This window comes from Chlorocebus sabaeus, chromosome 7 (genome assembly GCF_047675955.1).
Source record: "Chlorocebus sabaeus isolate Y175 chromosome 7, mChlSab1.0.hap1, whole genome shotgun sequence".
NCBI lineage: Eukaryota > Metazoa > Chordata > Mammalia > Primates > Cercopithecidae > Chlorocebus > Chlorocebus sabaeus.
The window spans coordinates 44,717,237-44,743,190 of record NC_132910.1 but is presented as its reverse complement, the minus strand read 5'-3'; the positions used below and the strand labels follow the sequence as shown (position 1 = coordinate 44,743,190).

Sequence of the window (25,954 nt, the reverse complement as noted above, 5' to 3'; positions counted from 1 at the left end):
TTTTATCATTGTCATTTTTTTTCCTTATTGTAAGTGAAATGTTTGTCTTTTATTTCCATCCAATTTATTTTTGTTAGTTAAGGCACATTCACTACTCTTTTATTAATGCTGAAAACTTAATTATTCAAACACAACAAAATTATATCTTTTTAATGAAGGATTACATGTTTCCATGAGAATAAAATTTTTTAAAGTGTGGTCTGCAATTGATTATAGTATTACCAGTATTGTGTGTATATATATTTTTTATATCCAGAGGTAATAATTCTATAAAAATAAAATATTTTTATATGATAAATACTTTATTCAGCAATAAGCAGTGAATAAAATTATATCTTATTCCTATGCATTGCTGAAGTAGGAAAAAATTAGGAAATCAGGAAATAATAAATAGATATTACCAGACAGGGGCACTCACACATTATGCTTTCAAAAAGTATATTTTCATTATATTATATGAGAAAGATAATTCATAAAATGCTATCAAAATTAAAGGAAGGTATTTGACATTTTAACATTAAAAATACAAAATGCATTGGAATATTTTATTTATGGCACTTCTTTTAGATAAATGGTTAATATTAACAGAATCCTTAATTAAAGATAAAAGTAAGAAATATATTTTCAGTTTATTACTTGTAGGTTTAAATTTCTTCTATTTATAGAAACAATTTCAATATTTGTAAAGTTAATAGTCTATATAAGGAAAATGATTAAAATGTTTCTTAAATTATGCCATCTCTTTAAAATCACTATCTGTAGATTAATCAATAAATTTTTGGTTTCATTTTCTACTGAATGGTATCTTAAACCCAATGTCATTGCAGTAAAGTAAAATGCATCACTCATTGCATTGTAACAGGGCTACATCATTCATCTACCTCAATGATCTTTAAATTGCTATAACCAAGCTACAGTATCAAACAATCAAAATTTCTGTTCATTTCTTGGATATCTCTTATGTTTGTTGGCAATTTTTATTGCTGATATCATTAAGTAAATGAGATAAACAAGATTAGAATGCTAGGCACTACATCTATGTCATTTTGTGTGTTTCAGATCATTCGGAATGAGCTTCATTTTTCTTTTTCTACTTATTAGTGACTCAGATATTAAGCTGTTAGATTTCTTGCTTCTCTCCTGCTATTACTACTATTTCTTTTTTGTCCCATGTGCATCAAAAAAGAAAATAATATTCAAATTAGATGCCTTAATAAAATTATACAGTCAACATAAAAGTATGCCACAATCCTCTAATATTTTGAATAACTTTAGATTTTGATATCTCCTGCTATGTCACTACTTAAGCATAAGACCCAGACAGTTTCAGATTTATTTGTATGTCTGTCATAAAACTATAGCACACTGTACAGAATAACTCAATTCAAAAATATTTGACCCTTTTCCCTCACAGTACATATTAGTACATAGAATGTATTTGGTCTATATTGCCTTTTACATTTACTTATCTTTTTTTTCTCAAGTGGATGATGTCTATATCCATATCATCTATCATAATCATATTTATATTATCTCTACTTCTATCTATCATATTTTCTTCATAAAAAGATTACCAATATTAAGTACTCAAAACCTTTGGATGATGCTATATGATCTTGAGGCAACCTGTGATTTTTGTCCCTCAATATAGGACTAACCTTGTTATGCCATGATTCACCTAAATGTCTTCTTAGAAAAGGGGATTGATCTAACAGTCCCATCATATTTTTGTGTGACTATATTGTGACTTTCGTTAGCATGCTATTGTCTACATCTAGATGTATTGAACTAAAAGGCAGACACCAGTAAAAAGAAGTGGAGTCACATTTCTTATTTCTTTGTGCTTTGCTACCTCTTTGTGCTTCATAAGAGGTGCAGAAACACAAGAGATCCATGGAACATTGCCTTTCAACACTTATACCTTTCAATAATAACATATTTATTTTGATTAATTTTCAATAACTCACATGTTTAGATGAAAACAATATCAAAACTTGAAATTCTAGGCTCAGCCTAACATATTGATTACAAACTCATCAATCTGAAACAATCAGAATTAGAGAAGTCACCATAGTGGCTTAGGCAATGATATATCTAAAATGGCATGTGGCTAATGATATGATGGCATATCTTCGCTAATATTTGGTAGCAACTGGATTGCCACAAAAACAGGTGAGGACCCTTTATCTGTTGTATTATCACTCTTTTACACTGGAAAAATTACTCTGCTGTTTTCTAAGAGTCAATCCGGGAGTGACGTTGAGTAGCAGAATACCAAGTCCATGAGTCACTTGATAACTACTGGACATGCACATGAGAATATGACAAGGATGGTGCCTTAGAATGGGGATTCTCAATCTGAGGTAGGAAGACACGATGAGCCACAAAATTCTTATTACAAATTAAAATAAAGATCAAGAATTACTGATAGAATTGAGAAGATTCAAAGGGGCACATGGTGTAAGTTTAGCCCAACTAAAGTGGAAATGTTAACAGAAGGACCTGGCAGGCATCATACAGAGGTAGCTTATCATGAATGCTGCTCAGCTTACTTTCTCAGAGAATCCAGAAGTCACTACAATAGTTATTACTAATGGCTGGTCAACCTGCTCCAGGGAAGGCTGCCCATACTTGTCTTTTGATGGCTTCCAGCCAGTCAATTTACTCAAAGAAAAGTAAAACAAAACACACTGTTCTCAGTCTATGTGTGTTTTTTCTACCCTATCTCTTTCTTTTATAAATTCTGTTTTTGTTATATTTATTGACAACTGTTTAATGACTGACTCACTTCTATGTGAGTAACCTTTTGTGTGAATATTAACTAAAGGTTTCTGAGTTATTTGTCAACAGTCCAAATCCATGATATCTTACACTTTTGTAATATTAGGTTGGTGAAAAGTAATTGCGGTTTTTGCATTAAAAGTAATGGTAAAGTAATACTATTTTAAGGTGCATGCATGCTGCTTTGTGAAATAAAATATGTTGTTTGTATAAAAATATTAATAAATTGATAGTAATTTTTTAAAAATCAAAAATTAAAAATAACACTTTTGCTAAAAAACCCTACTTATGATTATTTGTCTAACATAATTTTGAAAATATTTTCTCTAAAATTACAATTCACTCTCTTGTGCACCAATACATTTTCAATCAAAGTATATTTCTGTTAGCAACAATAAGATAAAACTGAACATCAAGTCCTCAGTAAGTTAAAACGTGGTTGCCATTCAAAAAAAGAAAAGGAAAGCCTTGAAATAAAGAAAAGGAATATTACTTCTACCATCGAAAATGTGGACAGTGAAAAAGAGGCTAAAAATTAAATATTACATAAAATATTATAGGAGAAAGTCAAAAGAGTAGGAAGAAGTGTTGTCAAAAATTATTTTGTATTTCAGCAATAAGTGTTTTCAAGAAAAAAGCATGAAAGGATTTATCTTACAGAAACATGTGAACAATTTTTATAAGTAAGGTTTTTTAAAATAGATTTTTTCTTGGACTTTAATAAACTATAACATAACTGTAAAACTGTAATTATAAATATAGAGATTGTCCATACTTACAATGTGTCTTAGTCCATTTTGGGGGACTCTAATAGGATACCTGAGACTATGAGACTAGGTAATTTATAAGGAATAAAGGTCTATTTAGCTCATACGTCACTAGTCTGGGAAGTTCAAGAAGCATGATACCAGCACCTTCATGGTTTCTGGCGAGGGCTTTCATGCTGTGTCACAACATGGCAGAAGTTCAAAGGGGAAATAGACATGTGCAAGGAGACAAAACCTAAGGTGTTGGCTTTATAATAACCCCTTCCCACAAGAACTAACCCATTCCCATGAGAATTAATCCAGTCTTTCGAGAGTGAGAACTCACTTATTCCAGTGTGAAAGCATTAGTCTATTCATAAAGCGTCCATTCACATGAACCAAACACATTCCTACCCTGAGGATCAAATTTAAACATGAGTTTTGGTGGGGACAAACCATATCCACACCATAGCAAGCACATGAAAAACAAAAGCAAAACAAAAACGTTTTCTCCTTTACCATTTATCACTAACAGGTAAAGGTTTTGGAACTGGGAGAAGACGACCCCGTGGAAAAGATCTTTAACTAGAAGTCTAGTCTCCTAAGAAACAGAAGGATTTTAAAAAAGCTATCAACCCACAAAACTTAGACACTATGCATATGTAAGATATAGATGTTTCACTGAATGATTGCTAATTTTTTTCTTAATGTTATGGTCCTTCAATAACATTTCACATTCATCAGGAAAAAAAAAAAATGCCTTGGAAAAATACTTGGAAAAACATGGGTATAAGAAAGAATAAAATGTTCACGTATTTATTTTTTAGAGTAGATATAGCTAACATGAGAGCTCTAAGCTGTAAGAAAAAGAAAATGTCTGGAAGAGACTATTGTGTAATTAGTTTATCTAATACCAACAGCTAGAAAATAAATAGCATTTAGGAGGCCTGAATTTCTTTGTTTGTTTGTAAAAGATTGAGAATGTTAGAACCAAGGAAAGGAAAAGAAGATGAAACAAATCTTATTTCATGACTTTCAACAAATAAAAATCACGTTGGAATGACAACCCAACCCCTGCATTGTAATTACTTTGTTTGTCCCAAGAATAATTATCCCATTTCCAATTTGCCTTGGAAGGAAAAAGTATATATAAACGTAACACTTTACATGAGAGAAAAAAAATATGCAATTTCCCCCAGAATCCTAAAAAAGACATTGTCTCCTATTTAATGAAAAGTGCACTTATTCAAATCATATTACAGCTCCAAATGGCTATAATCAGACATTCTAAAATGCGTAAGCCTGTCACTGAAAGATTTCTCATCTCATTTTGGGATATAGATTCATATCAACCCTGAAGGAATCAAAATAAGAAATTTTCAAGCAAAGCATTTCAAATATAATTCCATTTAAAACCACAAAACTACTTTGATTCAGGTACTCCAGAGCAATAAAACCCCCCATAGTTTCTGATTAAGAATTGCTTGAAAACATTTTTAGTGGATAAGTGCTTTTCTCTTCATGAGCATCAAGTGACTTACTCAGGGTGATTATACTCAGCTAGATGCATTCATTTTACTAGTTAAATATTTCAAAGCACAACTTATATAAATCCAAGCTGTTTGTGAAATGATGTTAAAAATGAGATTTCTCACTTTCATTTTTTAAAATCCAGAAATATTATTTACTATTATAATAGGATTTAGTAACCCTTAAAACGTATATTTATTGAATTTTTAAAAATCAAAATTCACTACCAATAACTGTAAAAGCCATTTTTTGCACCTGAATTACTGTGATTAACAAAAGTGACTCTCATTATTCAAAAAGAGCATCTCCATCTCCAAACATTTATTTTTAAATTAAAAAGAACTCTAAAAACTCAGCTTTCTATATAACTTTGATAGATTATTTATTAAATCATAGAGAATTTACTAGAAAGACATTTAAAACTCTAGAAAAAGTGCTGACAGTTTAAAGTCAGAATAACAGGTTCTCAAAATATTTGTAGCTTTAACAAAATCACAGGGAAAAGAAGTAGAGAAATAGTAACCCTCAGAGAATATATATCAAGAACCTTAAGTGGCATGAACATAATAATTGATAGTAATACTATGCGTCTTAAAAATAAGGCCTATTTTGGAATAAAAATATTTAAATATCACCTTGAAAAAGGGTCCTTCAGAATTATTTGGAATTTGACAGAAATTTTGATACAATTTGAGATTTTATGTATATGTTCATTTATGCTCTTATGGAAACTACAGACATGGATTAATTTTTTTGTCATTTGTTTTTTAGTCTTTATTACTTCTTTTATTTATATATTTATTTATTGCTTAATACATCTTTGGATTTCAGCATGATTACTAATTTTGGATTAGGAACAATGTGGACATTCATGTTTTACTGAGACCTTTCTGATATGAAAATCTTTAATTGTACATTATTTTACATTATTTATCAATAAAATCTAAGTAGCAATAAATTTTATTAAAAATATCTAATATTAATTTTTAAAATTAGAACTAGTAAATCTATAATCTTTAAATGTTCTTTTTCAGAGTTCTTAGTTTCAAACTTTCACCAAAGGAGATAATTTGAAGACACAATTCATAAATTAAAAATAATTTTGGTTATGGTAAGAACTGAGTTTTTTGTTTTTGTTTTTGTTTTTTGAGATGGAGTCTTGTCATGTCACCCAGGTTGGAGTGCAGTGGTGCTATCTCGGCTCACTGCAAGCTCCGCCTCCCAGGTTCATGCCATTCTCCTGCCTCAGTTTCCCGAGTAGTTGGGACTACAGGCGCCTGCCACCACGCCCGGCTAATTTTTTTTTTTTTTTTTTTTTTTTTTGTATTTTTAGTAGAGTCAGGGTTTCACAGTGTTAGCCAGAATAGTCTCAATCTCCTGACCTCGTGATCTGTCCACCTTGGCTTCCCAAAGTGCTGGGATTACAGGTGTGAGCCACTGCATCTGGCCTGAGTTTTATTATTATATGCAAAATTGCCACAGTATAAAGTGTCTTCAGAATTATTTATTCTAATCTAAAATTGGAATATTTCCTATACACCAACAACAGTCAAGCCAAGAGCCAAATCACAAATGAACTCCCATTTGCTATTGCCACAAAAAGAATAAAATACCTAGGAATACAGCTAACAAGGGAAGTGAAAGATCTCTACAAGGAAGGCTACAAAATGCTGCTCAAGGAAATTGGAGATGACACAGTAAATGGAAAAACATTCCATGCTCATGGGTAGAAAGAATGAATATCATTATCATACTGCCCAAAGTAATTTATAGATTGAATGATATTTCCATTAAACTAACATTGACATTCTGCAGAGAAATAGGAAAAAACTGTTTAAAAATTCTTATGGAACCAAAAAAGAGCCCAAATAGTCAAGACAATCCTAACCTAAAAGAACAAAGCTGGGGGCATCATGTTACCTGACTTCAACCTATACAACAGGACTACAGTAATAAAAACAGCATGGTACTAGTACAAGAACAAATACATAGACCAATGCAACAGAATAGAGAACTTAGAAATAAGACCATGTAACTACAACTATCTGATCTTTGAAAAATCTGACCAAAAAAAGAAAAAAGGAAAAAAGGCAATGAAGAAAGGATTCAATAAAAGGTGCTGGCCTGCCTTATGTAGAAAGCTGAAACTGGATCCCTTCCTTACACCTTACACGAAAATTAATTCAAGAATTAATTCAATTCTTGAATTCAATAAAGGGTGCTGAGATAAGTGGCTAGCCATATGCAGGAAATTGAAACTGGATCCCTTCCTTATACCATATACAAAAATCAACTCAAGATGGATTCAATAATTAAATGTAAAACCCCAAACTCAAAAAACCCTAGAAGAAAAGCTAGGCAATACCATTCAGAACATAGGCATGGGCAAAGATTTCACGATGAAGACCAAAAGCAATTACAACAAAAGCAAAAATTGACAAATGGAATTCGATTGTGGAAGACAGTATGGCAATTCCTCAAAGTGCTAAAGACTGAAATACCATTCAACCCAGCAATCCCAATACTAGTTATATACCCAAAGGAATATAAATTGTTCTATTTTAAAGACACGCACACATATGTTCACTGCAGCACTAGTCACAATAGCAAAGACATGGAATCAACCTAAGTGCCTATGTGGTACATATACACAATGGAATATTATGCAGTCATAAAAAGAACAATATCATATCCTTTCCAGGGACATGAAAGGAGGCCATTATCCTTAGCAAACTAATCCAGGAACAGAAAACCAAATACTGCACATTCTCATATATAAGTGTGAGCTAAAGAATGAGAACACATGGACTCATAGAGGGGAACAACACATACTGGAGCCTGGAGGTAGAGGGTGGAGTATGAGAGGAAAAAGAAGATCAAGAAAAATAACTAATGGATACTAGTCTCAATAGCTAGGTGATGAAATAATCTGTACAACAAACCTTCATGACACATGTTTACCTATGTAACAAATCTGCACATCCTGCACATGTGTTCCTGAAATTTAAAGTTTAAAAAATTGGAATATTTCCAAATATGGTTACAAATTAATTCAACATGATATAGTTTTGATTAAAATAAATTCGGCTTAAAATAAATTTTATAACCTAGTGTTATAGATTATATCTGGAAATAAGTCAAATTTGCCATTTAAAAAAATAGGGCTTCAAAATTTTTTGTGCATGTGAGATTGTATTAGAGAGAAAGAATCATAGAGTGCTAGTGCTAGAGAGGAGCTGCTTCAAATCACAGGCAAAATACTATTCATCATCAAAGTGTACAAAAAATTACTTGTACACTTCTGATAAACAATACACAGATAATTTCAAATATGAAACATTTAAATACAGAACTATCCAACTAACAAGGAGAAAAAAAATGTTATTTCATTCATTTTCCATAGCTAGAAATAATGTTTCTTGAATGCAAGGTCACAGAGTTGCACATATTGTGAAAGAAAAGCATGACTAAAGGGGGACATTCTCAATTTTCAGAAATATTTGCCATCAGGTAAATAAGGACATCTTTACATTAACAATGAGTATATGTTTAAGGTCCCAGTAAAAATATTGCATATTTGAATAACCTCCCCTCAAAAACCAGGACTATAACCAGAAGCCTACTGTCCACTCACAACCACGTTTTAATAGACTTTGTGCTTTTTAAAATGAAGGCCAGTTTTCAAACAGAATGTTTCTGGTTTTGGCACAGCCTTTCTCTCTCTTTCCATGTGTATATATACATGTGTTCACACGTTTTTATATATATATATATCATTAAATATATGTACATATACATGTAATGTTTTATATATGTGTACATGCACACATATGTAAATATATATATGCATGCAGATTATATATATGTTATATATATATGTGTAATGATTTCAGCAGAACAGTATTGCTCTCTGGAATGGCAACAATATGTGTTACTTGTTTTTTTTTGTGATATACCACTTTTTTTGTCAAGAAGAAAACCTTGGAGTAAACAGTACCAAAATCAATAGCAGAATTATTATTATTTTTTAATACTTTAAGTTCTGGGATACATGTGCAGAACTTGCAGGTTTGTTACATAGGTATACACATGCCATGGTGGTTTGCTGCACCCGTCAATCTGTCATCTACATTAGGTATTTCTCCTAATGCTATCTCCCTGCAGTACCCCACTCTCTGACAGGCCCCAATGTGTGATGTTCCCCACCCTGTGTCCAAGTGTTCTCACTGTTCAGCAACCACTTGTAAGTGAGAACATGCAGTGTTTGGTTTTCTGTCCTTGTGACAGTTTGCTCAGAATGATGGTTTCCAGGTTCATCCACGTCCCTACAAAGGACATGAGCTCATCCTTTTTTATGGCTGCATAGTATTGCATGGTGTTTATGTGCCACATTTTCTTAATCCAGTCTATCATTGATGGACATTTGGGTTGGTTCCAAGTCTTTGCTATTAAGAACAGTGCTGGAATAAAATTATGTGTGCATGTGTCCTTATAGTAGACTGACTTATAATCCTTTGGGTACATACCAAGTAATGTGATTGCTGGGTCAAATGGTATTTCTGGTTCTATATCCTTGAGGAATCACCACACTATCTTCCAAAATGGTTGAACTAATTTACACTCCCACCAACAGTGTAAAAGCATTCCTATTTCTCCATATCCTCTCCAGCATCCATTTTTTCCTGACTTTTTAATAATCTCCATTCTAACTGGCATGAAGTGGTCTCTCATTGTGCTTTTGATTTGCATTTCTTTAATGACCAGTGATGATGAGCATTTTTTCTTGTGTCTGTTGACTACATAAATGTCTTCTTTTGAGAAGTGTCTGTTCATATCCTTCACCCACTTTTTGATGGGGTTGTTTTTCTAGTAAATTTGTTTGAGTTCTTTGTAGATTCTGGATATTAGCCCTTTGTCAGATGAGTAGATTGCAAAAATTTTCTTCTATTCTGTAGGTTGCCTGTTCACTCTGATGGTAGTTTCTTTTGCTGTACAGAAGTTCTTTAGTTTAATTAGATCCCATTTGTCAATTTTGACTTTTGTTGCCATTGCTTTTGGTATTTTAGACATGAAGTCCTTGCCCATGCCTAGGTCCTGAATGGTATTACCTAGGCTTTCTTCTAGGGTTTTTATGGTTTTAGGTCTAACATTTAAGTCTCTAATCCATCTTGAATTAATTTTCGTGTAAGGTGTAAGGAAGGGATCCAGTTTCAGCTTTCTACATAAGGCAGGCCAGTTTTCCCAGCACTATTTATTAAATAGGGAATCCTTTCCCCATTTGTTGTTTTTGTCATATTTGTCAAAGATCAGATGGTTGTAGATGTGTGGTATTCTTTCTGAGGGCTCTGTTCTGTTCCATTGATCTATATCTCTGTTTTGGTACCAGTACCATGCTGTTTTGGTTACTGTAGCCTTTTAGCATAGTTTGAAGTCAGGTTGTGTGATGCCTCTAGCTTTGTTCTTTTGGCTTAGGATTGCCTTGGCAACGTGGGCTCTTTTTTGGTTCCACATGAACTTTAAAGCAGTTTTTTCCAATTCTGTGAAGAAAGTCATTGGTAGCTTGATGGGGATGGCATTGAATCTATAAATTACCTTGGGCAGTATGGCCATTTTCATGATATTGATTCTTCCTATCATGGAATTTTCTTCCATTTGTTTGTGTCCTCTTTTATTTCATTGAGCAGTGGTTTGTAGTTCTCCTTGAAGAGTTCCTTTACATCCCTTGTAAGTTGGATTCCTAGGTATTTTATTCTCTTTGAAGCAATTGTGAATGGGAGTTCACTCATGAATTTCATATGGAGCCAAGAAGGAGCCCGTATAGCCAAGACAATCCTAAGGAAAAAGAACATAGCTGGAGGCATCATGCTACCTGACTTCAAACTATACTAGAAGTTTACAGTAACCAAAACAGCATGGTAGTGCTACCAAAACAGATATATAGATTAATTGAACAGAACGGAGGACTCACAAATAGTGCCACACAACTACAACCATCTAATCTTTGACAAATCTGACAAAAACAAGCAATGGTGAAAGGATTCCCTATTTAATAAATGGTTTTGGGAAAACCGGCTAGCCATATGCAGAACACTGAAAGCAAAATTTTTAAAAGGGGAAAGAGTATACATCCCAGCAAACCCAAAGTTTCAAAAAAGTTTTCCTTAATACCGTTGTTTGTATCAAAAACAAAGGAACAAGTATCAATCGATTTTCAGTCACTATAGAAGAGCTGAATTAGGACTAATAACTTAGTCTTGTCTAAACAGTTCCAATGGGTCAGGTGTCCTGTTTAAGAAGGAAAATAAAATTACTGGAAAAAACAGACAGAAAGGAGGCAATACAAGCAGCAGTAACCTAAAGCCATTATTACAATTCCAATTATGCCTTACTCACAGGGACATAATATTCATTAGTTTGAATGACAGTCAACCCCCTGCCAAACAAATGAACTATGAAACTTCTATTAGCAAATTTTGTGAAATTAATTCTCAAAACTATTCAAATTTAAATTATATAAAACCTAGTTACTGCTAAAAGAGAATGTGTAATCCCCTTGGGGCATCCAGATAGGCCTGAGAGAGCAAGATACATATCAGACTACAGAGAAATTTAGAGAACAGAGAAAGTAGAAAATTTGAGGTGTAATGAAAAGCCCCTGGGATTGTGGTTCAACAGAACCTATCATACCATGAGTGTTACCATGTAATAAATTTGTCCGTGGTAGGTTTCTAATATAAATGGGTGAATGGCTTACTCTTTGAGTTTCTCCTATTTCTGTCTGCCTACTCATGCAATTTCTATGAAACAAACCCTCACTATCTTCTACTTAAAATTAAATCGTGACAATGAGACCTTGCTAAGAGAGTATCCATGTGAGCAAATGCTTCTTAATTCTGTGAATTCCTAATATAATTTCTTTTAATCATTTTTACCATAGTACTAGGTCCTGGACATTAGTTACCACTAATGGTTGAAATTAGGAATTAGGTTGTTCAGAGGATGGTAAATACCACCACATCATGTTGTTGAGTTTGAGCTGGATTGGAGTTTCATTGGTGTGTGTGTGTGTGTGTGTGTGTGTGTGTGTGTGTGTGTGTGTATCTGTTAGATATTGGAGTGATGCAGATTCCAGTGTGTCCCACTGTCGATGCTCTCTAGCAGAGTAGGAAGGAAACTAAACTTTGCCTCCTCTGTATCAGACACAGTCTTGAACTCCTAATCCAACCAATCCTAAGCATGTGGTCTAGAGATGACACCACAGACTTTCTGGGTCTCTTTATGAGCACATTCATGTCTGTGAATATTCTCTGAGAGTCTGGAGGCCAATAGAAGCTAACTTCCTCACAATTAGCTCTTTCCTCAAACATGGTAAGATAATTCATGCCAAGGTATTAGTCAGGGTTCTCCAGGGGAATATATGTATATATAAATATATATTTAAATACAAACATATACCATATACAGAGATTTGATATGAGAGATTGGCTCACATAATTATGGAGGCTAAAAAGTCCTAAGATTAGCTATCTGGAAACTAGAGAACCAGAAAAGTGGGTGGTGTAGTTTCAGTCTAAATTCAAGGGCCTAAGAAACAAGAGAGCCAATAATGTAAGTCTCAGTCTGAGTGTAAGGCCCGAGAACTGGGGGTCTGATGGTACAATTGCCAGCTGGAGTCTGAAGGCCTGAGAACCGGGAGTGCTCATGTCTGAGTGCAAGAGAACATGAATTTCCCATTTTAAACAAGGAACAAACTTACCCCTTCTCTGCCTTTTTGTTCTATTCAGTTCCCCCAACAGATTGGATGATGCCTATCCATATGGATGAGGTAATCTTTACCCAGTACCCCAATTAAAATGCTAATCTCTTCTGGGAATACCTTATAGACAGATCCAGAAATAATGATTTGCCAGCCATCTTCAGATCCCTTAGCCCAGTCAAGGTGACACATAAAATTAACCATCACAACAAGCAAAGAGTTCAGATTTTATAGTCTTTCTAGAAAAGTCATTCCTATTTCGACCAAAACTTGGACACAGAATTGTACCCCATCAGTCATCTTTGCTCCACTCTGGGGAGATTGGCATCATCCCAGCCACCAGAAGATATAGCTTCTGTTCTCTCCAAGAGGCAGTGAATGCTGCTTACCTGAGGTAGAACTCCAGAAGTAATCTCAATCAACCAGCAGCTAACCTTTCCAGAAACTCAGAGTAACCCTAAATATCAGCAAATATGAGTTATTTTCTCTACTCTGCAGTGAAATCAGATGGGCTCGCTAAGAAGCTGAAACAATTTTATTCACAGAATACACTTTTCAAGAGTGCAGGGTTTCCCTACCCATCAACAGACTGGTAGGATCAACAATTTTGAGAGTCTAACTCAATGGTAATGTTAGAAAATATTAGACTGCATATCTGTCTCATGACTTTATGGTACAAGCTATTTTCTTGAAGACACATCAGAATAAAAGCCGGTGGAGCTAAATGTATCATGATTGTATATTATAAATAAAGGAGAACGGGATAAAGAAATAAAAGCTGTTGTGTTCACAACATATTGTTACTTCATAATATTTTCTTTCTTTTTTTTTTTCCGAGAAGGAGTCTCACACCGTCACCCAGGCTGGAGTGCAGTGGTGTGAACTCAGCTCACTGCAAGCTCTACCTCCGAGGTTCACGCCATTCTCCTGCCTCAGCCACCCGAGTAGCTAGGACTACAGGCACCCGCCACCATGACTGGCTAATTTTTCATATTTTTAGTAGAGACAGGGTTTCACCGTGTTAGCCAGGATGTTCTTGATGTCCTCACCTCGTGATCCACCTGCCTTGGCCTCCCAAAGTTCTGGGATTACAGGCGTAAGCTACCGTGTCCGGCCCTACTTCATAATATTTTCTAGATTCTCTCTATTATATAAACCTTCCAAGACACAATTCATTGTTAGAACTATGATATTAAATGAAGATGGCAGATTTTCCAATTATGGGCTTAAACTATAAAGACTGGATTTATTCAGGCTATGTTTACCACCAGATTTTCTGTTATTAGATTTCCATACAACTGTAGATATTATAGTTCCCAAGCCTTGATTAACAGACTTGTAGAATTTTGGAGTCATAAAGGACATTAAATGAAACAAAAAAGTTAGTGTTTCATGCTATCACTGTGATTGTCATGTATAATGCTCTGTCAACCACATCTAAAATTAAATTACTTTCACCACCTCACATAGCAGCTTCTTGTCAGAATAGCCACTAGACTTTGTATTTCTTGTGTTGGGTTGAAAATGAATTCTATTAATTCCTGTATATTTCTTAACAGGTATTATTTTTAATTTTCCCTTATTGTGTAACCTACAAACATAATTTCAATTAAACCTTACAAAAATCCTGAGAGATAAGTATTATTATTCACATGTTACATGTGTTACATTCACATATTCCAGAACTTGAAACTCAGTTTGCTTTGAAGTCCAAAGATCACACAATTGGTAAGTGCCAGAGGCAGAATTTCAACCCAGGTATGTCTAATAGTAAAGGTTACACATTTTCTCACTACAGCCTGTTATATCTAGTCTCGTGAGAAAATAATCTTAAAACTACAAATACTAATAGTCCGAATAAACTTGTACTTTTATGGGTATTTCCATTTTGCTTGTAATAATCAATTTGAGTACCCACTATTTCCCTATTCAATACAAATTCTTGCAAACAAATTTATACATATATCTTGCTTAACCATTAAAATCATTGTTTATACTTTTGGTGATCAAGTGCCCAACTCCGACAGGAATGGAGGATAAAGAGTGTAACACCCACTAACATTCTAGTTAATTTAAATGCAAATAATTATGTTTCACATAAATGAAAGAAAAACAAAGTTGCTAAACTTACCAGTGCAGAGAAGAATCTTATGGATTCTTTCATCAGTATGCACATGTATTCATTAGTTCATTCATTAAATACTTAACAAGCATCTATTATATGCCATTCATTAGGAATACAACAGAAAACACAGTTCTTGTCTCATGAAGTAACATTGTAATAGGAAAGACAAATTATAAAAAAGTAAGTTAATTATATTTATATATACACATAGAAGAGAGTTATATGTATAATTATGTTGTCAATTCACAATATTTTCTAGATTCTATTATATAAAACTTCCAAGACATGAATTCATTGTTAGAACTATGACAGTAAATAACTATGGCAGATTTTCCAATTATGGGCTCAAATTACAACTGGGTTTTATATTAGAAAGACTGATATAATATCAGTTTGCAAAAAGTGCTTTAAGAAAACATAAAACAGGGTAATACCAAAACATGAATGTCATTTTAGATATTCCAGAATCAGAATACAAATAAAATGCTGAGTACAAGTGCAATATTTAATCATTGGCTATTTGAAAGCAGAGCTGTTCTCTCCTCCTTGTAAGTAAAAAGCAATTAAAGATTTAGTCCATTAAAAATTGGTGTATTTTTAATAGATTATATATTATTTAATTATTTAATATATTATATAATATAATATCCTTTGCAAAGCAGTACATTAGGTTTGCCCAAGAACACAAAGTTGTAGACTTTGTGAATTTAAAGCTGCAGAACTTGAATAAAGACTCTAAGTATATCTGAGAAACCACCGTACCTAGGAGCTAAAATATCTCTGCCGTATCATCTTATTTCACTAACTTATGAGAAAACACCTTTATGAAGATACATTACAACGCAATTAAGATTGGTTGTGAAACCAGCTTTAATCAGCTTTTCCTAGTTTTATTCCCTGTTTGTGATGAAGTTCAAAGACATTAAGTCTAGAGTATTAAATTTTAATACTGGAATTCAGTCTATAATAATATATGAGCAGCACTGGCAAACTTAACAAAACAAAGACAAATCTGACAAATAAGCAAACAACATTACGTAAAACTCTTCTAAGGAAAAACGTGTATTGATTCCTTAAATGTAGAGTTATTTACTTTAATCTTTACTTTTCGTGTCTTCTTATAATAACTTTTACTCAAATTGGTTTTTGTTAGAAATTCTATATAGTGATTAACAGAAACAGAAATAACCACATTCTTGAGCAAAATTTACGGGTATAGAAAACCTTAACGATTTCAAAATTTGACTTTGAGTTTTACCTGAATTTATTTTCAAGGGTATATACAATGTGCTAACATGTTGATATACCATCTACTAAATAAGTACCACTTTATGACAAAGAAAAAGAACATGTAAAAATTATCAAAGTAAGAAAGTCCTTAATTTAGATGAACATCAGTGAGAATTAAATAATCCCTTGCACATTCTCACCAAATTCAAAAAAAAATGAAACCATCATTTATACAATGCCAAGAGAGCAGAGACTAGCCCAAAAGTTGGGACTATGAATCCTTGGTACACCACACATTCAAACTCTGAGCAGACACAACCCTGTTTAGTTTATGAGACCTGACAGTACCCCTGCTTGAGGTGATAAGGCTGCAGGCTTTGTATACACTGAGCCACTGGCAGCAGAATCAACACTGACAACTTGACAGTTCGTCAATTGGAAAGCCATTCACTCCTTTTGAGACATGGAGAAACTGGGAGTGGAACCTTCATTTTGGACACACATCTAGTAAATCTATACTGCAATTATTTGTGTGGTGTTATTTTCCTTTGATAAGTATCTTTGAACACATTATTATATGTGTTAATAGCTATGCAAAGGAACTGCCTCATTTATGAAATGAGCTGGCAAGCTACGAAATAGTCCATAATACTTTTAAAATTACTTGAGCGCTAGATCTGGAGTTTTTAAAAAAATTAGTAATTAAATTGTAGATTAGTAGAAAAATCATTGAGTTATAAATATGAAAATTTCAAAATTAAGAATGCTTAAATTTTTAAAACAATGCAAAAAAAATTTCAAGTGTCAAAGGTATACAAGGCACCATAGAGTAAATATTTATAGTGCCTTTCACAATACCTCTATAGTGCCCGCTCAGAGGAGCGTTTCAGTCCAGTTTGGGAGTTGGGGCATAGGAACATTAACAATGAAATAATTACAGGAGTTATTACTTAAAGACAAAGTAGATGTAATCTAATGTATATGATTCACTATCATTTTAATGGCAGAGATTTAACCGTTATAGACTCTGAATTCAGAGCAGGTTGAAGCAGCTATATTGACCTCAGAACTTGGTTAAATGGCATTGATTTTAGAAGGCTAAATGAAGCTCTCCTCTGCCACCCTCACAAACATCCCATGATGAGTGCCTAGAACCTACTCAGCCTTAGGATTATGAATTCAGTTATCTCTCTCCCCAACCATAATTTCTGGCTCTGAAGCTGTCTCACTTCATCCATATTAATGTACAAGCTCTTCAGATGTGCTGAAGACACAGTAACCTCTTAGCCATACTTTGTTTCTATTATAGAGACTCTTTCTTTCTTCATTGCCATTCATGTTCAGTTTAGATTTTATGCTTTGTCACTTCAACCATCGCCTTGTCAACGTTCTTAACCTCACTGCCTCATTGTACTGCTATCAAACACAAAGCAACACAACCCAAAACAAAAATAACTTGATGAAGTGTTAAGTCTACATTAACTTAAATTTATTCAGTCTGCTCAATGCTGGTGGACAAACATCCGCAACTGTATAGATTAGTACCACAGTGATTTCTTGATCTCTAGCCTCATGTGAGCCAACAGCCCTGCCTGGCATTTCTTCAATATTCCCTAGACACCTCTCCTGTTTGCCACAGCAGCTATTTCGAAACTTCTCCACTGTCGTTAAACCTCCAGTCTCACTATTGCCAATGCCTTCTGCTACATTTTCCCCATTAGAAGATAATCTTGCCTCCTACTTCTCCAAGAAAAGACTATTTCTTAACAATTGTCTTAACTTCCTAACATCAAACATAAAGACTTGCTTGCAAACACAGCATTCTTTTCTTACCCCCATTCCTCAGCACTCTGGAAAATGATGTTCCCCGGTGCCTACAGTTAAGAACTCCGTCTAATTCTTGATCCAATCCTCTCTTTTCCTCTACTGTTTCTCTATCAATGATCACCTTTCTTTCCTATATCTTCATTTTCTTCTTCACTACTGGCTTGGTCTGTGAGCATTCAAATATACCCAAATCTCTTACACTGTAAAAGATCTCTCCCAAAAACCTCACAAAGCCATTTAATTACTACCCAAAATATTCACTTTTTTTTTTTTTTTTTTTTTTTTTTTTTTTTTTTTTTTTTTTTACTTTTCTAGTGTTGCTATTTAAACATATGGCATTACTCCTCTACTGAAATTTCACTCATTAATGAAAATTAACCACAACTTCTTGTGATGTACTAGACACGATTCTGGATGCTTCACCTTACTAGCTCATTTAAATTAGGCCAGCATACCATAGCATCAAAATCCAACAGAAAGGACAGCTTTAGGAGACCTCATTCATAAGTATCAATATAAAACCCTTATGCAAGGTGGTAGCAAATCAAATAATATTATGTAAACATAAACATAATTATAATTTTATGTATGTATAAATAATTCTATATAAAAATATCCCAGGAATGTCTGGAGCTTCCTTAAACTGATCTAAGTTAATTATAAATATATAAATATATAGTTGTATAGTGGTATAGTGTTGAATGTTTTTTCTCTGAGATTGATAAAGATCCAAAAATACCTACTATTGTTATTTCCATTCAACATCATCCCTAGAAGGTGTAAAATAACAAAAGAAGAGACAAAAACTCTTATTAATTGCAAATGACAAGACAATTTGCAGAAAATTCATGAGAATCTACAGATAAATTATCAGAATTAGAGGTCTGAGCAAGAGTGCTGGATATAACATCAATATAAAATATCGATATTATTTGTATACACAGCAGCAAACAGAAAATGACATTTTGGAAGAGACCATATTACATTCATAGACTATAATACCACTCAGCAATATAATTAAAAGACAAACAAGCAAAATTATTGACACATGAAAATAAGAATGTACCTTAAATGTTGGGAGAAAAAAGACACAAATGTGTAAATACTAATTATCCATTTATATAAACTTTCAGACCAAGCAAACTGTCCGTGCTTCTCAGAATAAAAACAGGAATAATTGCACTTTCTGAGTGACAGAAACATTCTGTAACTTGACCTTGTTAGTGGTTAAACTGGTGAATGCGATTACTCTAAGTCACTGTGCACTTAAATTATATCTCAATAAAACAAATGAAGAGTATTGAAGAGTAAAATTTTCCTTTTTTCTCACCTCATATATATAAAAATCTTCTAGATAGATAAAAGACATTAATTTGAAAGGCAAAACTATAAAACCCCTGGAACATAATTGAGCATAATATCTTCATGACTCTGGGGGATAGGGAGTAATTTCTTAGATAATACTGAACAGCAATAATAATAAGGAAGAAAATTCATAGCTCTTCTAAATTTAAAGATACTATAAATGGCATTGAAATAAAATCCACAGAGAGGAAAACAAAACTGGCAAAAAATTAAATGATAAAACACTCAAATTCGAATATATACATAACTTCTAGAATCAATTACAAAAAGCAAAATACACCCCCTCCAAAAAATAGCCAAAAAAAAAAGTAAATAAGCAATTAACGCAGAAACATCTGAAGAGCCTAAATATGTAGGAAAAGATGCAGACATTTTCATAATCAGGGAAATGTAAATGGAAATCATGAGGATATATCATTATATACACCCAATAAGTTAATACAATTTTAAGTCTTACACATTCAAGACTTGATTAGAATGTGGGGCAATGCCTGCATTGCTGGTGGTATGTAAATTAGTAAATTACTATGAAAATGGGTTTGATGTTATCTGGTAAAGTTCAAGATATGGTTTCTTGTATTGCAGCAGTTCTACCTCTGGATACAAAATCTACAGAAATATACCTACAAGCATAAAAGTATCCAAGATGTATATCCAAGAATTTTTGTAACAGCAGCTTACAGCAGTCTAAAAATGGAAACTGTAGTGGTTTGGGACACATCCATACAATAGAAAACAATACAGCAATATAAATGAATAAACTGCCACTCCAAGTAACAAGGATCAATAACATAAACATACTGTTGAACACAAGAAGCAAGAAAAAAAGGATATATGCATTCTTGAGATCATTTATAAGTTGAGACATTGACAAAACAATTATATAACGATGTAAACACAGGTGATAAAAATATATTTTAAATGCAAATAAATTAGCATCATAAAAATCAGTCTAAATATTACACTATGGATAAGGATGGTCTGACTGTAATCAGAGAGAAGCATATGAGATTGTTGAGAATCCTGGCTTTTTTATATTCCTTGACCATAGTAATGGTTCTTTCCTTTAAAATAATTCACTAAACTTTGAGTTTTATGCAGTTTTCTATGTATTTCATATTATTCACTATAAAAAAAAATTTAAAATGCATCAAGATAGTTTCATCCACATTAGCATGAATTTATTGAGAAATTTGTATTGCTAATAACTCCTCACTTCATTCTGTCTAGGTTGTTTTGCATCTTACATCTCAGCATTAAATACCTACTGAAGAACCTCTTACCCTTAATGTAGTCAACTTTAGATAGTTAGAAATTTACGGTTACCAGCTCTGCATATACACTCAATTATGTTAGGCTTTTCCTTACCAAAAATATATATATGATTTGATATATTTCCCTACCAAATATATGTGTGTGTATATATACATGTGTGCATGTGTGTGTATATATATATGATTTGGATTTGCTGTATATATATTTGCTATATATATAAATATATATGCATATTTGCTATATATATAAATATATATGCATATTTGCTATATATATCAATATATATGCATATTTGCTATATATATCAATATATATGCATATTTGCTATATATATATACAGCAAATCCAAATCTCATACATGAGACACATATGTGTGTATGTGTGTGTGTGTGTATAAAAACATCATTTATATAAGGGCATTTGTAGTTCTCCTTGAGATAGTTATCGTTCCAGTATTTCATGAAACACCACTATTGGCATTCAGCTTCTTCTTACATGTGATAAGTAGTATACAACGAGAGTTCATTTTCTGCAAACTATTTTCTTCGTATTACATGACACAGACAGAAGGTAAGATACTGTAATGTCACATCTTGCAGTAGACTTTCTGTCTTACTATATGAAATTTATCCAAGCTCTTATTCTCATTTTATACATGTTGCAAGTTAAAAATCAAGCAGCTACAAATTGTATAAATATTAAATTTACTATTTTATAAAAATTATTATTATAACAAATGAAAGATGATGCTATTTCCCTAGACAAGATTCAGATTACTTTTTTTTCCTTTACATTATTCTAAGTCAGAAATTGAATTTCTTGCTTAATACTTCTGGTAAATAAATGTTTAAAGTCATTTCAGTGCCTAATTTCCCCCCAACCCTGCTTTCTCTTTCAAACTACAATATTGACTTTAATGGGTACTGTGATCATATTGCTTGGAAAACAATCAAGCAAAACCATAGTACAGGAAAAAGCATATTAATCAGCATGTCTTATCTTACTTTGCGAACACCTCTGCCAAGCTCTTCTCCATAGTTGGTTCCAAGGATTTCAAAATGGACATTGGGATTGCCTCCATTTTCTCCAAATTCTAGCTCTCCAGTCAACCCACTAACTCCACCCTAAAGGAGAGAACAGATACTGATGTAAAATTTCAGAAGTAAAAAAAAATAAATAAACATAAAAGGAAGTTCTAGGAACTCTACTTCTATTTATGAAATAATACTTAAAATATGCAATTTTAACAGACCGCTTTTTAAAATAGGTACACAGCATAAACAGGAGTATAGTTGAACTAACTTTGGAAATTCCTTAATCCAACCTCATCTATTTTTCATAAAAACAGAAATTTAGACCCCAAAAGTCAACTGACTTCTCAAAATGAAACTATGTTAGAGCTCAGACTAAATTTCAGGCTCAAGTTTTTGCTACCATACCTTGTGACTTGAATGGATCCATTAGTCAGAAAACAAGATGTTTCTATAGTGCATAAAATCTATTTAAGATAGATATCAACAATCTTCTTTGTTCTAGCACAATTCCATTCAAATTTGATCTAAAATTATACCTGGGGATCTTAAAATCCATGGTTTCTAGATTATTAGAGGCTTATTATTTTGCACCTTCTTTAAATATATTTTCCAAATCAAAAATAAAAGAAAGCTAAATTAGGCTTGAAATCTGTTTTTGCTCTTAATGGGTAGTGCTGGCTGTTGAGATTCATTGGGAATTCCAAGCTTCATCTTTCATTCAACATGACAGATGTTCATTTATCCAACAGATGGCAATGTAGGTCATACTTCTCTCTTTCTTGTTTATCATTCTTTTCTCAGTTTAGTTTATCAGCCTTCATATTATTTAGGATTTTACCAATGAAAATCACACTCCCAGTCACTTCAATGCTAAAATATGTCTAACTTAAAATTTTGGCCTGGTAATGACATTTATTTAGAAAACAAATGATCTCAGTTTTGTAAATTGTTTTAATTATCACCTCTAAGATGTTAGTATTTAAATATATCTCACTTGACATAACCTGCAACTCTGTTTCCAGACTTTTCCATCTGGTATTAATATTATGCTGCTTGCTTTTCCTTCTACTCCATCTGTACCTTGTAGCCCAATCACCTGATGTAAAGTTCATGATGAATTCAATAAACTATTTTTGATTGATGTTTTCCTACTTGAATCACTAATTTTAATATTTAATCTATTGTATTTTTATAACAGTAATAATCAACAAAATTAATTCTTCACTATTATTCCCTAATCAGCCAAACTATTATCTAGTTTTATTAATAAAAATCCTAGTGGATTTGATATGTCAATACTCTTTTCATATACGATTTAGCAGTCAAGAAGATAGGTCACACTTCCTGGGTTTCACGAATGGATTCAGGACCTACTAGCTGTGTAAACCAGGCTAAGCCATTTCATTTATGCCTCAATCACTAGATCTGTTAAATGGGAAAATAATAGTGCCTACATTAGAAGATTATTCTGATTCTTATAATTCATGTACAGAATACTGAAAAGTTCTTGACATGTGGTGAGAGCTTAAATACTATTATTATTATCATCATTACTTCCACGTTACTTAATTCTTTATTTCTGAAGGATTTTTAGTTCACATAGAAATTGTTGGCATAATCTTGTTTTTTAATGAAAATTCACTGGGTTTGCCAAAAATTATTATATGCTTAAATATTTAGATGGCTTTGGAAAATATTTTTGCAAATGTCAACTCAGTTACATTTCATTGGTTAGCTTGGGGAGAAAAAAGTTAAAGCAGCTGGTCTAAAATGTATTCATTCCTTTCCCTGGTGTGTGGACAGGGCAGCAACTGAGGGTGAAGGTTGGGTCTAATTTCCCTGACAACTGGAACTCCAGGTAAATAGACTAGTAATATTTACTAGGTAGGAAATCCCTTAGCAGGATATCCCAGGCTAAAGAAATACTGTAGTAAATAAACCCAAGAACTATGGATTAACGGTTTGTCGCTCCTCAGAAAATGTCCTGAAGCTTTACGTTTTTTAGGGTAAAAATGGAAATGTTTCATAATGTAAATCCTCCCTGTGGTGGTGAGAAGTAAACATGTGAAACCCTCCTTGGAGACAGAATCAGCATTTCCAGTGTGGGAAGAAAGAACCTGGGGAGCCATGCAGAATGTCTCCTACTTTTTCTGCTTTGCGCCCTTTGCTTGCCTGTATTTTTGATAAGGGCAATATATCTGATTTTTGCCAATCTATTCCAGTCTGCGCTCACTATTAATATCTCAAAATATCCAATTATATTTTAAAGACTGAAGTGCAGTGCATCTTATCATTAGTATCTCCAAATGACAAATACTATAGGAATTTGATTGACAAGTATAGCTTATATTATTACAAATAAGTTCTACTTGTATTCAGAATATTTTATAAAAGTTTTTCTTGTCTATAACCACACATCTACCTGAATAATATCTTCTAATTATATCAGAATCTTAAATTTCTGTTTTAGCAGCTTATTTCTAGGAAAAATATATCATATATCAATATGATTGCTACATAAAAATTACCATAACCCTAAAATGTTTACACATTTGAGCACTAGACTAATCTGGTGTTGTGTTATTGTTCTCAATCAATACCCACGTGGCCACTCCAGGTCATGCCTTCATCCTTTACTTTATCTTCCACTGAATGACTTAGTTACTTGAAAAAGGTACAGAAAACAATAAATTGGGGAACTTGCATTGAGTTTGCTACAGCGTTTACTTACCTTGCTCAACTTTTTGACTTTGTAATTTATTTTCCTTATGCTATATTCCTAATGAGCTGTTGGCATGTAAAATCAATGAAACCTTCCCTCATGAAGATGTCAGGGATGACTGAGAGGTCAGTATTTCAAGCAAGTAAACCTTTTAACTAAAACCTATTGTTATATCACCCAGACTTAACCTCTCTGATTTTTGTTGCCATAGAAAATTCCAGCACTTTAAAGCTTTTTTCCATCTATCCTCAAATTAACCTTGAAAACAGAGCCTTGGTGAAAATGTGTGCTGGTCAAGGGGTAATGAATGGTCATTATTTCTGTGCATGCATGGTTGTATTTTTTTATCTCTCAGTGATGCAGCAGATTTTCAACAATATAAGCTAATGGGACATTGATAGTATGAATAACACATACAAATAATTTCTAAATGTCCTTTAAATTGGCAGTAAAAATTGCTGCCAGAATAAACCTTTTTAAAAATATGAAATAAAATTTGTTTTAATTTCATCCATCCACTTGATATATAAATACCAGCGGACATCAAATATCGAGGGCAAAGAGTAGAAAAATTAAAAGAGGAGAATCAGAGGTTGGGAATAATTTACCACTGGACAATGAGTTTCTAAAAGGCAAAAAGTATTATTCCCCTATGGCTAGGAAAGGTTGGGGAAAAGGTAAAAAAAAAAAAAAAAAAATTACTGAGACTTTATGTCATTCTGTTTATGATGAAGAAGGATCTTTTCCTACACTGGAAATGACAAAGGAACTTAAGAATTGCTTTTGGAGGATCACGTGGGACATCAAATATTTATCATACTTGCCTAATTTCCTTATACTTATTCCTAAGTTCCTTGTAACCTGCAGATGTGTGTGGGAACCAAGGATAATCTGTTAATATAAGCATGGGCCCAACAAGGCAGTGAACACTCTGGGAGGTGCCAGACTCAGTAGGGAGCCCTGATGCCTTCATGTTTCATCAGCATCAGGTTCAGAGAGAAAAACTCCTAACAAGAAAAATACCACATTTTCTACTCAACAAAGAAATATTTTTATGGGTAAATAGAAATTAAGATACAAGATGAAAAAAAAAAAAGACAAATACAAAGAACCTAATTTATGTGAAATATCTAGGAAAATTTGAGTTGCCATGTAACATTATGTGTGTGTATATACATATATTTGCATATATACATATACACTCAAATATTCATAGTAGAAACTCACAGCTAGCTGAGAAGTAAACAGGAAGTTGCAAGCATTGTGATCATGCTGCCTCCATCTTAGGGGATCCTTAGGCCTAGTCAACCAGTTAACTGCGGAACCCAAACTGAAACCCTCATCTTGTGTCTCATATTTTTTTCCTTTGGACTATGTAAGCTGTGTGTTCAATATAACATATTATATTATAGTGAATTGCTCAGAAGTCATGCTGAACTGAATTAAATTAAATCTATTCCACTTTACCTACTTTATGATTAAAATGACCTGAAGCTGGAGTGTATCTTGGTGAATCGACAAGAGGTCTATTCCAATAGCATGGATGGCAGTTTTTAAATCCCC

At 33.0% G+C, this 25,954-nt stretch overlaps 1 protein-coding gene across 1 annotated transcript in view; it reads right to left on the bottom strand.

Annotated features, from left to right (window-relative positions):
• GRID2 (glutamate ionotropic receptor delta type subunit 2) overlaps positions 1-25,954 on the bottom strand; it is a 1,473,259-nt gene that overhangs the window by 511,347 nt on the left and 935,958 nt on the right. The window contains exon 8 of the mRNA XM_007999282.3: positions 21,640-21,759. Coding sequence (XP_007997473.3) covers positions 21,640-21,759 — 120 coding nt within the window. The remainder of the gene's footprint in view (positions 1-21,639; positions 21,760-25,954) is intronic.